Source organism: Gavia stellata, chromosome 7 (genome assembly GCF_030936135.1).
Source record: "Gavia stellata isolate bGavSte3 chromosome 7, bGavSte3.hap2, whole genome shotgun sequence".
NCBI classification, from domain to species: Eukaryota; Metazoa; Chordata; class Aves; order Gaviiformes; family Gaviidae; genus Gavia; species Gavia stellata.
Window position 1 is genome coordinate 13360155 of NC_082600.1, and position 14758 is coordinate 13374912.

The window sequence follows — 14758 nt, forward strand, 5'->3', positions numbered from 1 at the left end:
CATTCACGACGACTCTCTGGGCTCAGCCATCCAGCCAGTTTTTTACCCAGTGAAATTACCTCGGTAGCCTCATGCATTTAAAAGGTGTATTACCAGTTTTCAGTAATGTCTACAATAGCTCATGAACAAAATAAAGATACTGGTCATTTAAGGCTGTTCTTTTTTATCTGCTAAGCTTCTTGAAAGAACAGACAGTGCCTTGGACAAGAAGCTGCTCCGCAAAAATATCATCCAAGCAACATACTGAAATTGTGACAAAAATAGAACACAGTAGATAAGTAATTTGGTAAGTTTTCTGTCTGCATAGAGAAACTGGGATTATAGTCAAGGGTATCTTTTTATTATGATTAAATAGTCCAGGGCAGTGTAGAGTTACTAGGAAGGTCAAAGCTTGGAACTGATAAAGGATGCATCATCAGAAAGAAAAAAAGTATAATACAAGTTAACAAAAATAGACCATCACGGACTAAAGTAAAAAAAAAAACAACAGAATTTGGTATCTCATTAAGGAAAATCAGATCACTACTTATGCACCTTCCCACTTCTAAGTAACAGCAATTTTTAAAGGTGTGGCTGAACATTAGACAACCATATTTAAATATATTTCCAACAGTTCAGTACAAATCAGATCTTGTTTGAGGCTATTTTTGTCTCTAACTCAGTGGATGCTTATTTAAATAAGGATCAGCTAGGCTGTCACATTGTTCCCGGAATGCACAAGTGTGGATTATATTTAAAACTGCCCATTTTTCCAGGCAGATTTATGTACATCAAGTCTAGATGCTAATGAATATTCAAGCTAACTTTAAGAAAGTGCAATAACAAAGTGTTTTGTAGTCTCAATGGCACAGAAAACGCACTTTTTAATATAGTTTTTATTTTATCCATACACAGCTTGCCAGTACACAGCACATCACTGCTGCACAGCAGTACAGCTTACTGCATTTTTAGATGGCTAGAGAGAAAAGGAATTATGTAACAGAAGGGAATAGTGCAACAGTTACAGGGTTGACAGATTTCCACTTGCCACCCACCCCCAACATATAAAGCAAATAGAACGATGTTAATTCTAGAATTTTTGGTTGCAATGCTGCTAGATTTATATAAACATAAGTTATAAAAAGTACAGGGCATAGAAACAGTTTACAAATAAGTTAAATTTCAATTATTTCAGTATTCACATTAGAAAAATATACATTTTATAGTCAGTCTTTTCCAGAAGAAAGCATATACAGTTTTCTAATTTATGGCTCCAATTCACTTTGTGAGAGCAAAATATCTTCACTTTGGCCATCTGCTTCCATTGCTAGTAGTGCTTCCACAGTTTCCAAAGGTATCCCCTCAGGTGTGCGAATGTGCATTGTAGTACCATTTGAATCGGTTACGATAACAATACCTTCTGCCTGAGACAAAACAGCAGCATCTGGATGAGACAGGATAAGCCCATCTGAAGTCTGAATAAAAATCTGTTCATGTCCCTGAGACAAAAAATCATGGCTCTCATCAGTAATCTCAAAGGCTACAGTTTCATCTACAGTAACTGTATTCTCCAGCTCATGTTGTTCCTCTGTCCCACAAGAAAATTCATTCATGTTTTTAGAAGAGTTTTCATGGTTCCCATGAGCAGACAGGGAGGCTTCCTGGACAGGGTTCTCATGTGACTCAGTCTGAGCACCGTGTGGGTAGTTTATTGGCACCATGTTTGTTGAAAAAACTTTTTCAAGTTCCTGCATCTCATCAGTCATACCAGCATTATGAAGTTCTTCAGAATGCTCTTTAATTGCAAAATTATGGTTTTCTTCTTGCAGTTTCCGGTATTTTTGATTGTGACCATTTTCTTCACTCATTGGTAAGTCAGTGCTCTGACTGCCCACTGCACTCTCCGACACAGAGTTGCAAAGTTCAGGAGCTGACAGCCCACCTGCTGTATTCTCACTCACAAAGTGCGCTTGAACTAATTCAGGTGAGCCATCTGCTTCAACAGGCAATACAACTTCAGTATGTAGCAGAGATGCATCACCTGCCATATCTGGTCCCTGTATGTTCACAGGTTGGGAATACTCTATCCTCATTTTCACAGTCTGGGAGAAGGTACCTGAATTTTCATCACCGATTCTAACTCCTGAATCAGCAAGTGAATTATGTTCCTCTGCTGTCGGCAATGTACTTCCAGTTGTGCAACAAGTGATACGCCTATCTTCCGAAAGCAGGATTTCTCCATTTAATGGATTGAAACCTGAAACGGTGAAAGAAATATCATTTTGTTGGGCAATCTAATATTGCATGTCCAAAAATTCATTTTTCAGCAATAATTTTGGAGGAAAAGCTAGACTACTTCCCTGCTTTCTTTCCCCAAATAAGCAAACGTGAAGCACCTTACAAGTTTCACAGCACTTCCCAATAAGAAAGCCAGTATAAAAATACTTAAGGAATTTTTGGATAGTGAAATATTATTGAATATTTCCATACCAAGGGACCTTACATTAGAAGCAGCATTTTTCTGTTAATCCTGAAAACAACATGGGCTGGAAGTCAAACTCAATTTTTTCCATCTGGCATACAGCTGGTAACATTAAAAGATAAAGAATTTACTAGGCACAAAGTTGTCAGCTCCTCATCCCCACTACCATTAGTAAATTGGCAGAAGCATTTAAACTTGATAAAATTTCTTTTGATATATCAAGCTCATCCTGGACTCCGACACATCATCAAGTTACTACATATCTAATTAGCTGTGCTAACAACCCCAGGAGCACTTTCATTCTGTGACAGAAAAGGTGAAAACCCCTAGAAATGTAGTGTGTTTCACCAGTTATTTGACCTGGACCAAGAGCCAGGTCACAAACCCGGTAGGTAGTTGAACAATAACTACTAAGCTGCAGTAGCATGAGCTGTCAGTTTTTATTATTGAAGATCAAAAGAAACAAGTTGGTTGGTTGGGGTTTTTTTGTTATGAAAGATATCACTGCACAATAAAGGAGGCCTAGCACTGCAGAAGGGACCATTTTTAACTTTTTGTACTGTAGACTAGCAAAAGCCCTATTAGCAGGTACAAGTGAAACAAAATTTAAAAAACTCATAGCCCAGAAGAAAATCATAATACAACAAGGAATAAGCATGGTCATGCAGAGAGCCTTTCAGAGACAGAAAAAATAAACTACGGGGGAAAGTAAAAACACAACCATTGACAGAAAGATGTGCAAAGGGTCTTACAGCAACACCAAAAAATATATTTACAAAGCAAGAGGACAGTACTGATATACACATCTTACTATAGATGGAGAAGAGCTGGAATCTTTCACAACAGTGATCATAACACCTCTGAATTACTGCAACACTTTTACATAAAAGACCAGTGGAGTTTTGGGAGATTACAGGTGGGGACCCATCTCACTTTCTAATCCACTGTTACCCTACCAATCTGAGGGGCAGGGGGAATAAAAACAAAGAAGGGATAAAAATAAAGGCAACAGTCCAAAGACTGTGGTGCAAAATGGTGCCTCAGTTCCAATCTTCAGGTCCTGCATCTCCCCTGGGATACAGGACAGCCTACACCAGCTCTTCCCCCTCCCCCAGGATCCACAAAGCTCTGACGATTCTGCTGTTGCAGCCTGCTGGGGCAAAGAGGAAGGCCACACACACTGCTTCCTCTTCCTTTGCTCTCCCACTGCTGGCACAAAGGTCATGCACCATCTCCGCCATAAGGGATAGGGAGGATGGGAAATACTCAGGAAGCACACAGTAGAGGACAGTACTATGCTCATAGTACTGCACTAGTATCGGTAACTGGATTATCATGCATTCAGATTGAGATACTGCTGTGGTCTGCATCATCCATAACTTTTATCCCCTTCCATGAGGCCTTTCCAGCTAAACAGCTGCTTTTGAAGGACCTCGGAAGCAAGTTAAGAAGCGAAACCTTAACACGAAAACCACAGTAGCTTGAAGAACAGACAGATTTGTTCAGCTCCTCCACGAACAGAACAGAATTGGAAAATCTGAAGAGGTTACCATCTTTTTCAAACAGTGTACACAAATTCCCACTCTTTTCTTTCACTTCATCTTGACTGGCATAAGCATTATTCGCATCCTCCATTACGTCTTCTAATTTGGTCCTTTTGGCTGACGGCAACAGTTCCTCCCCTGAGCTCTGTCAATACAAGAGACAATTAACTGGCTGCCACCATAACAGCTGACAATATTGGAAAAGATCACAAACTAACTGTGGGCACTTCATGGCAGTGAACTGATACTCTCCTTGAAAATAGGATTTTACACTAAAGGTCTTCCTAAACGTTAAGGATTTAAACACAGCCCTCACACTTCACCAAAATGCCACTGATTGCTTTTGATGTTTGGTTGAAAGAATCTGCCATTGCTTCAACATCAAAGCTTCTCTCTGAGCCTTTGTGATTAGCTGTATGCCATGAAATCTGCTATAAGCTCTCTCTCCAACTTCAGTAATAAAGGGCTCTGAATAGCCTGCCCAGCATTGTTTGGTTAATGAAGAAAGACTGATCAGCTCTTTAAATTTAACCACAGGCAGAAAATGGAAAAGCACTAGTCTCATTTATCCACCACCAGAAACAACTCTGGGTTAAATAAAAAGTAGAACAGTTAAGGGGATGGACCACAGAGATGTGACTTTAAAGAAGAGGAAACACCTCCCTGCTTATAGCTGTAAACAGACTAAATCTGGTCAACTGACTTGTTAAAAAGAAAGGAACTGTTTTCATGTAGCTCTACCTACCACCAATTAGCAGGACAACCACTTCTCCAACGTCTGAGCCTGCTGTAGGTTAGCCCATTTACTCCACCACAAGTTATTAGAATCTGAGGATCCTTCTCACTGTGGGGCCCCCATTTACTAGCGCCTCAACAAAATTATTTCTTCTTTGTATCATGAGATTACCTGTTAACCTTTGAAATTCTGTCCTGAACACTACCAAGTGTCTTCCCAAAGTACATCTTTAGTGTGCTAGTTCATATGCTCTGCTATGGTCCCACAGTAGAGAGTACTTAAGTATTTCCGAACTCCAAACACCATTAAAGCCTTACTTTAACACAAGTCAGATAATTATTCCTTACAAAATCATACTAGTATTATCTGTTTTAACAAGTTTTAATTTATCTTAGTTTCATTTTTAATTTTCACAAAGGTATTCCATACCTCAGCTAACCGTTTTTGTCCCAGTATCTCCACAGGCACTTGCTCACTAACCATTTTAATTATATGTTGTGAACAAGAGTCTACACCTTGCATCTTTCGTTCTCCAGTGAGTATTTCTGTAATTCCTAGTGATTCAGCAACCTTTAAAAACAGTTATAGGAAAAAAAGTAAAAGTTAGCCTCTCCAATCTGAATACATAAATGCTGAAATACTCATTCGTTTTCTTAGAACTGAACTAGAACTACACGGGGTCTAGTCTAACAATCAATCATCACAGCTCAATGAAGTATTTAGACGCCCATGTTTTCTACTAGCCTCCATATTAATAGAACACAACCTTCATTTGAAGGTGAATATTAACAGGCAAACTCAAAAGAATTAGGAGTACAATGATTATATATAGAATCCAGAGACAGTTAGTAAGAACAGAGTTTAATAAAGAACACTGTCAAGGCTCTCCATTATTTAAAAAAAACATTTAGGTCTTCCTGTTTAAGAGTATCTCTTAGTAGTTAAGGATTCCCCCAACTGCATTCCACTTCTGTGCTTCATCCTCATGTAGGTGTGCTACTATACAACTTCTCCAGGCTGGGTTGGTTTTGTTTGTCTGTCTGTTTTGAGTTTTGGGTTGGTTTTGGTTTTTGTTGGTGGGTTTGGGGTTTTTTTTGTGGGTTTGTGTTTTTTTTTTTTTTTAAAGAGCATATTTCTATATTAAGAAGGCACATTAACACTGAAGAAAAGCAAGAAAGAGGTTCCATTTTGGGACTGCCAGTATCAACAGCATCCCTTTACTTAGTGCAACTTCATTTCTCCAAAGAGAAACATCTGTGTTAATTACAAAATAGCCAGATAAGCATGCAGTAATTCTAGAAAGTTTTTTAGTACATACAGTGAACATCATTTCTTCTGAAAAATAAATATTAACCACTGCTAACAGTCCATATAGGACTTAATTTTTTTAAACCAGGATTATTATAAAAACCAGAATCTCATTTCCACCATCTCTACTCTGAGTTTTCCAGTATGCTCCCCTCTCATAGTAGTTGCAAGTTCAGTGCTGATGTACCTTAATGAGCACATCGTTTAGAAGTTTTGTTGGAGGTAGTATACAAAATAGTGCTTTCACTACTGGAAACAGAGAAGGGAAAACAAGAAATATGTTCTGTATGGGCTGTTTTATTCTAAGCAAGGGGAACATAGATCTGTAAGGATCCATAAGGATAAACAGATCCACATTAAAAAAAAAAAAACCCACCACCAGAAAACCAAACCTACATTGTCTTTCTAGATACAGCTGCATAAACAATGAATCTGAAGAGTCACTGAAATAATAGTTCGCAGTTTTATTAATGTATTCACTACCTTTCATATTTGTTAGTACAACTGTGAACTGCACAGATGCATTCAGTTTGTCCTCATTTTGCAATGAAACCACTTATCCCCTTAAATCAAGGCCACTCATTTTAAATATAGCCCCCCTTCCTAATCAAACATCAAGATGTACTTTTATTAGGAGTTAATGCTAAATACACCTTGCAGTAACAAGCAGCTTTATACTACTCTAGATATGCAAGACAGATATCAGCACTGCTAGAATTTTTTTTATCTTTTTATATTTCTCGTTATATCTACTGCCATAAACTTGAATTGTAGTTTTATTACGGATTTCTTTTTCTCTTCAGTTAGTTGTTGGACTTTTTACAATAATGTATATTTTTGCTCATCAAAAAACATTTTTTCTTCAAATAACTTTACCAGGCTGACAAAGCTTATCGGAGAAAAATAAAAACGCAAAGCATCTAAAATAAATAAAACCAAAACAAAAATAAAATATCACAGTTCCAAATAGACTGCTTTATTACCTTAGCATCTTTTATTTCAACAGGCTGCTGGCAACTCAGCAAATCAGAATTACTGAGGTGATCATAAGCCATTTTCTTTACCATATTATGCAAGTCTTCAAATTCCCTATACACATCTGGGAAGTAAGCTTTGGCTGGATACCCTTTTTCAACCTAGAAATGAGAGGGAGAAAAAAAGATTTGTTTCCTCCTCCCTATATTTTAAAAAAGATGAAATTAAAATCTGTCAGTTTGTTTTGTTCGACATTTTAAAACAGAAACATTCAAGTCAAAAGATTATGGACTATTCAAAAATGCCACTGAACCAGGCAGCAAAAAGCAAGATTTTCAATCAAGAGACCTACCAGAGTTTTGCCTGTGTAAGACTGAGTTGTGATGTGTAGAACATCTACATTCTGCACAATTCTAACTTAAGAAATTCAAATACATCTCTAAAGGAATCTTTTTATGTATACTAATGGAAGTCTCCCTAAAATAATTTAACATTTTTACATTAAAAAAAAAACCTCACCTTCATCAACAGAAATTCATACACAGTAACAAGCTTTGTAAGACGTGGGAGAGCCAGCTCCATTAAATCTTCATTATCACATTGTTGTATTAGCTGTCAAAAGCCAGAATGAGTTTATTAGAGCAAAGCAGCCTGGAGAGGTTATGCATCCCACATTGAGAACATAAAATATCACTACTTCTTTGAAAGATACTTTATGTTTAAGCAGCTTTGATAATAGACGCAAATATAACACCAAAAGAGGACATAAATTAGAAAACCTCAAAACAGTTACTACCCATATACAGACAAAACTCAGTCCCACAAATGTTGCCAACTCATAGAAAGAAGAGCAACATCAGTAGATTTAGTAGCCATAAAGGATCTTCCACAACATACAGGAAACAAAAAAAAAAAAAAAAAAAAGTGTTAGTTGCATGGATTTTAATCCCCATTCTATCCTCCCCCAAGAGCTTCTTTGTGGGTTGTGGGTTTTGGTTATTTTATGTTGCCCAACTTCAGTTGGGTTTATTTCTTTTTACTGTGTTGGAGGAGATACGTAATAGTAGCTAGTAACCTTCCTTCTCCAGAAAAAGGATAGCAAGAGGATAGCTACATGTCAGAAGTCCCTTTCCAGACTGAGTTCCCATTTTCCCTTTGTCCAGTCTTCTGCTGTAAGTATTTTTTTCCTTAAACACAACTTAACGTCTTAGGCTTTCATCTTGTCAGTACACAAGGATGTAAAAAACACACAAAAAAAAAATTAAAAAAAAAATCAGGCTTTTTGAAAATGATTCCTTGAAAATAAGTGATAAAAAAAAAAAAAGGGCGGGGGGAAGATACTTGTGAAGTAATTGCAGAAGAGAACCATACCTCTTTTAACCTAGCTTTTCTTCTGAATACATTGTGTTCTGCTGACACACTACTAAGTGACTTTGAAGGGGACTGACCAGGTCTGCTAAGCCTTCCAGAACACCTAGATCTTCCACCCATCCTTGGTCGACCACGTCTCTTTGGTCGTCTGGGTCTTCCAGGCCCTTTTGGTGTTAGGGGTCCGCGGCGTCCTGAACTGGTTTCGTGCTGTTGTTCTGCCAACAAGTGTCTGCTTTCTGCAGACTTACAAGTCTTAATCAAAAGAAAGAGAAAAGTATTTATTCACCATTTTAAACAGTGTTTTGAGGAAGACAATTTTATAATTAAGTTCTTCATCTATGCAAACAATAAATAGCATATTAAATAAATGCAAAGCTGGATACAAGCATAACTGCAAAGTAAGTTGTGGAATAAATCCAACACATTACTAAGACTGCTACTTCTGCAACACATATATGCCATTATTTGCAAAGTTAGCATTTTTGATCCACAAAATGTCACACAAAATAGAGAGATTAAGGGAATATAATTAGACAGCTGTTTACATCAGTTAAATATGTTTAATATTTTTGAAATAAATATGTCCTCCTCAAATAAAAAGGTTGTAGAAATAGATTTTAATTCATAGTAAAACATACCCAAAGAAAAATTTGCGTTTCACTGTAGCTATGTCAAAACATGAAGACTTTATATGAAAGACAAAAACTCTGAACAACCATGAACAGCGACAAACTTGGTAACTAAAAATCAAAATATATTGCCCAGTTTCCACATTTAAAAATCCTTAGTCTTCCCTAAGAACACAGCTAAGAAGTAGCTTCTGTTATAAAACCACATGGCAAACTCAAAGTAAATTTTTCTTTGTTATCATTGTGATTTCAGTGCAAAATTTTTTTAGTGATCAAAGCAGTGTTTTCTTACTGAACACGTGTTGTCTTCCCTTCCAAGCTGGAATTTCTAAGAATGCCCCAGTATTTTTTGAGAGGAGTTTACAATAGTACTGAGGTATACCAGGCTTCTTTTCATAATCAGTACATTTTCATCCCAACGTTCAGTAGCTCCCTACTATTCTAGTGATTAGGAAAGCTCTAAAAAGGGCAAATTTATGTCAGTTCTATCCAGGGATTAAATTACTAAATTAGTTCTAAATATGACATAAGATTAAGTTGAGCATGGGGATCTTGATTGCCTTCCTGTCTGTATCAATGCACCAGTTTTAATAATCCTGCTATTCTTTCTAGAAAGTATTTACCTGGCCAAAAACTGTAACAAATCAATGAGTTAAAGTGTGTATTTGTAGAATCTGTATTTGCTAGTTAAAAGTAGCAGGTACAATAGTAATCTAGCAGTTAGCAGTAGTATTACATATGAGACTGTCTGAAATGATTCTAAATTCCCATCATCCTGGGTAAAATAAGTGCTACAACTCTATAATAATACAGCGAGCAGACTTCAGTATTCCGCAATTCTCTTTTTCACAGATGACAGAAGAGTGTAGAGGATGGGGGAGGTTTGTTTGCTGCATTGGCGTCTTAAGCTGCAAATTTTCATGTTTCTGAGAACAACTTGACATTTACAAATAAAAGTAATAAACGTGACACTGCTACATCTAAAGGAGTATTTTTTCCTAGGCAGCAGCTGTATCAGCTCTTGCTGCAAGACAGTAGTGTCATTTTAGTATTAAAAGAGAAACTTTACTTTGAAGTGACCAGCTTAAAACATCACAGAAAAAAATTTGCAGCTAAAGTAGCTTCCAACCCAGAGAATCAAGTTTCACCAAAGTCTTTGGTTTGCAGGGGCAGCTAAGCCACACTTTTAAAGCCTGCTCTAGGAAAAGCTGTGGTCCACTGTTGGACTCCAAACAAGTGTCATCACAGAAAAATCTCTATTTCAGTAACAGAAATTGATAAAGCAGATGATGTCTTGCTGTCTATCATGCTAAAGGCTGTAACTGAACAACACAGTATTCTTATCCAAATGCAGAGAAGAATGCTGTTTACACAGACAAGTTTTTTTCAAGCCAAAACCTGTATGTCAGAAAACCAGTAAGAAATGAACACTCAGTGAATATTTTATGTGCCTGTGCAAGAATACTATTCCTGCAACATTGCAAGAGACAATAATTTGATTTTTAAAGCACTTCAGTGGGAAATTTGTTTAATTTAGTGTTATCAGTGGATATTTCTGAGCAGTGAAAGACTTCTACATTTTACTAATGACATGCCCTACGGAACTGATGTGTGTTTAAATCCCTACCTTCAGTCTTTTCAAAAATACTTACACTGTTGTCAACAGGAACTCAGATGAATGAGTACAGTATGCAGCTACAAAATTGCCATTCTACTTTCTACAGAACTGACAGCTCTTCCAAGTAACACACTTTACCTGTTCTCCAGCCTTCGAATCAACAGCTTCTCCCAGACTGGTAGCTAGTGCATTTTCATTATTTAAAGTGACAGCAATTGAATCCAAATGTGCTGGACTCATTGCTTCCTCTCTTATTCCACAGGCATTGTCCACAAATATACTTCCATTAGGCTTATTTAAAGGTATTTTTTGAGGTGAAGACTCCAGCTGTCCATGGCCTGGGTTAAGTTTATAATGTCTTGCTAATCCTCCTTTTCCTATATAAGATTTTTCACAAGTCTGACATTTAAACATTTTGGGTTTCAGATTATAATTCGAAGAACTGAATAATGCATCCTTTCCCTTCACCTTTCCTTCTTCATCATCTTCTATACTCAGCTCAGAATAGTCATCAGAATCAGACTGATGACCATCAGCCAAATCCTCCATTTTAATGAATTTATAATCTTTAGCTTTGTATTTTGGGGGGCGTGAAATCCGTCCAGAACGAGTTTTCACTTTCAAGGATTTTTTTAACTTGTCATCTTTTTGTTTTTTTTCAAGGCATGGTATCAGAGTATTTGCTGAACTGGCTGCAACCACGGTAATATTTGGAGACCTTGTAGCCGATACTGTGGCACATGTAGTTTTCTGTCCATTTAGCGTCTTAGGTGTGGGAATCTTGTTCACAGACACTGATCCATGAGATGGTAAAGGTCTCTGCATAAGCAACTGAATTCTAGACTCGGAAGAACTATGCAGGAATAGCTGCTGCTGCTGCTGCTCAGTTCCTGTAACAGGCTGTATCCTAATTATCTGGGGATTAATAATGCCAAGTCCTGGTATGCTAGAATTTCTACCAACCGACTGACTCAGCGTTACAGTTTTGGACTGGATTGGTGCCAGTGATGGCATTGGCCTTTCAGTTTCCTTCATCTGTCCTGGCTGAACTTGGACACAAATGGCTTCCAGCTGCTTTTGTGGAAAAAAAGGAAGAGTTGAGATTATACAAATACGGTATTTATACACACAGGCCTTTAAAGCAAAGCACGAAGAAACCAATGCACATCATTAGTTTTCCATTTTAATGCATCAAAGCACAGATTTAATATCAAAGCACAGACCCCCTTCCTTCAAGCTACGGGCTTTCTGGTGCATTTACTGATGCGACTGCTGTTTAACTAAAGCATGTAAAGTTTGCTCTTAGGCATATCACAGCTTTGTTTCCTGCTAGCAGGCCTGTTCCGGAATAGCAGAGTCAATGCCATCACCTAGGCAGATTCACAACCTTCAGCAAACCAAATGCAAGATAACTACAGTCTGCTAAATGACACAGGCCAAATGCCAGATCCATGACATACTGTAAAGTGCTCAATTCCAAAAAAGATTTGTGACGGTGATTAAGAGGAGGTAAGTGTTACTGTTCATCTCCCTCATAGTCTCTCCTCCTCATCCAAATTTACTGCCTCAGCTCAAACCAATCACTGGACACCCCCTGCACCCCAAAACATAGGCTGAAAGCCCAGGCACTGTCACCTTCCGCAAGAGGGGCACACATTATCTACCTGTGCATCACCACTTAACTACTATAAAACAGCTCTTCTAAGCCGTTCCAGCTGCACGTGTAGTCAGACCGGAATACTGACCACAGCAGCTACCATTGACATTCAAACGTGGATTTTCCTAAACTACGTTGAAAGTTCTGTCTTGCAGCTGCGAGACTCGAGTCTACACCCAAGGGCAGGTGTGACTGAGGAAAAAAGCAAACCAGATGTTTAAAAAAATAACAAAAAGCCCCCGAGACCTGCCCTCGGGCGGTGGATTTCATCACCAAACGGGCGCCGCAGGCCCCCTCCCTCACCAGCCCCCACCTCGGTTACCTTCTGCGGGAGGAGCCGGGCGGCCGCCATGGATTTGCCCTGCTGCAGGGCGACCTGCTGGGCCACGCTCTGCAGCTGCTGGGCGGCGTTGTGCATGATGCTGGCCAGCGGCGGGGCGGCCCCGCAGGCCTGCGGCGGCAGCGGGCCAGCGTCCCGGGGCGGCGGGCACCCCCCGCCGCGGCAGGGCGGCGGCCCCGGGCAGGGCTCCAGCGGGGCGGCTGCCGGCGGCGGCGGCTTCTGCTGCTCCTGGGCCTTGCTCACTTGCTCGATGACCCGCTGGAGCTCGGCGGGGGCCAGGGGCGTGGCGGCGTGCCGAGGCGGCAGCGGCTCCGCCGTGCCTGGCCCCGAGCTCTCGGCAGCGGCCAGCAGCTGCTCCAGCAGCCGCCGCTGCTCCTCGGCGCTCAGCCCCGCGCCCTCCACCAGGCTCCCGTCCGCCTGCAGGTAGAGGACGGTGCCGGCCGCCGCCGCGCCGGCTTCCAGGGCGGCTAAGCTCTGCGCCAGCTCCTCCGTCACCGCCAGCAACTCCGGGCCCTCTGCAGGGGGCGGCGGGCCGGCGGGCCCCACCGCGCCCCCACCCTCCTCCGTCGCCGCCGCCGGCCCGGCGGCCCTGCCCGCCGCCACGCTGAGGGGAGCCCCGCAGGCGGCGGCCGCCCCTCCGGGCGGCTCGTCTTCAGCGGGAGGAGGGGGCGGCGGCGCCTCGGTGCCCCCCTCCTCGGGAGCCGCCATCTTGGCAGGCGTCAGCGGGCAGGAGCCTCATCGACCCCCCCGGGGAGATCTCGGAGGCGCGGGGCGAAGCGAGGGGCACCGGCCGCACGCGGGCCAATGGCGCCCCCGGCAGGGGCCCGCCGCGCCCCTGGGGCGGGGCTGCCCGGCACCGACGGCGGCCTCGCGGGGGCAAAAACCTTCGGAGGTGCGGCGCCGGAAGCGCGTGGCCGCAGGTGGGGTTGGAGGTGGGACCCACGAGTGATATAAACCGGCTGGAGGGAGTTAACGCGAGTTCGGCTTCCCTTTCTGAAAACAAAGTATGCACTTCGCGAATCGTCACTCGCTCGGTAGAGTTTTGTACCCCCACGGGGAGTAAGAACAATAAGTAAGCAGCGAGCGAGCGAGCATCACGCGTGGAGTGAAATTCTCAGGGAAGAAAACGCGCCTGAGGGCGTGCCCCGAGCAGGCTGCAGGCCGGCCGGCGTGGCAGCCGCCCTCGCAGACGGGAACCCACGCTCTGCCGGCGTCGGCCCGGGCCCCATCAGCCGCACGGAGCGCGGTCAGTGCTGCAGCGGCGCTGGGTGAGCACCCCCTCCCCCCAGCGCTGAGCGCCCCGCGGCTGTGTCCTTGTGCAGGGACACGTGCGCGTCGCGGCAGAAATGGGTGCGGCGGAAGGAAAGGCAGTCGCTGGAGGAGAAAAAAACAGGCTCTGTCTGGCCCGTACGGGGATCGAACCCGCGACCTTGGCGTTATTAGCACCACGCTCTAACCAACTGAGCTAACCGGCCAGCCGATAATGACGCTGCCCTCTGGGGGTGGATAATGCCACGCCGGCCCTACCGCCCCCATCCCGGCTGGAGCGGGGGGTCTTCTTCGTCCCCCGGGAGCGCCGGAGCCGGGCCCGCGCAGATGGGAACACACGGTTAACTGATCAGCTCAACCAGAAAGCACTCGGCCTCGCCTATAGAGCTGCAGCTCCTGGGAGGTAACAACCACAGGACACGTTCATGGGGCGACTTCACCTCAGTCAATAGGTTAATACCTCCCCCAGGTTCTCTAGGATATTATTCCAGTTTCATTTAATTAATCAAAACATTTATTTGGGGCTTTTAAAGCATTTACTCTTCTGGCTGTTTAATGCACTGTTAGGATCTTAAGCTTGCATGAACAAATGATTCATCTTTTCCTCGTATTTTGCTTTTTACTACATATGCAGCATTTAAAAGACACCTTTTCCTCTCAGCTTTGAAGCCTGTTAGAACACATCATACCCATTTACCAAAAGGTAAACACCATGAAGGGGGCGGTGGGGACACCTCTCCAAAATGCAGTTTTTCCGAGTCCAGCTCCCTACAGCTCGGTGAGGAGAACAGGGTTAACAGGGCGCGGGGCTGCCGTCCAGATCCTCATCTCTCCATTTACTCCTCGTGCA

At 42.2% G+C, this 14758-nt stretch overlaps 1 protein-coding gene and 1 non-coding gene across 2 annotated transcripts; both read right to left on the minus strand.

The window, feature by feature from the left end:
* Window positions 1-1055: 1055 nt before the first annotated feature.
* ZNF839 (zinc finger protein 839) lies at window positions 1056-13347 on the minus strand. The gene is made up of 8 exons (XM_059819474.1): window positions 12622-13347; window positions 10772-11716; window positions 8396-8647; window positions 7544-7636; window positions 7033-7185; window positions 5171-5311; window positions 4012-4150; window positions 1056-2236 (listed from the first exon to the last, which is right to left on the minus strand). Exons 1-8 carry the CDS (start codon window positions 13345-13347, stop codon window positions 1245-1247), a joined length of 3441 nt encoding a protein of 1146 aa, XP_059675457.1. The 3' UTR covers window positions 1056-1244.
* A 693-nt stretch (window positions 13348-14040) lies between these two features.
* TRNAI-AAU (transfer RNA isoleucine (anticodon AAU)) lies at window positions 14041-14114 on the minus strand. The gene has a single exon. It is a non-coding gene; the product is annotated as a tRNA-Ile (tRNA).
* Window positions 14115-14758: the final 644 nt, after the last annotated feature.

What these genes read in the sequence shown, in the direction of transcription:
- ZNF839 (XM_059819474.1), bottom strand. Translation starts at nt 13,347, where the DNA reads ATGGCGGCTCCCGAGGAGGGGGGCACCGAGGCGCCGCCGCCCCCTCCT. An exon ending in ATGAATTTCTGTTGATGAAG is followed by an intron (nt 7,186 to 7,543) that starts GTGAGGTTTTTT and finishes TCTCATTTCTAG; the next exon opens with GTTGAAAAAGGGTATCCAGC. An exon ending in GACAAAAACGGTTAGCTGAG is followed by an intron (nt 4,151 to 5,170) that starts GTATGGAATACC and finishes TTGTATTGACAG; the next exon opens with AGCTCAGGGGAGGAACTGTT.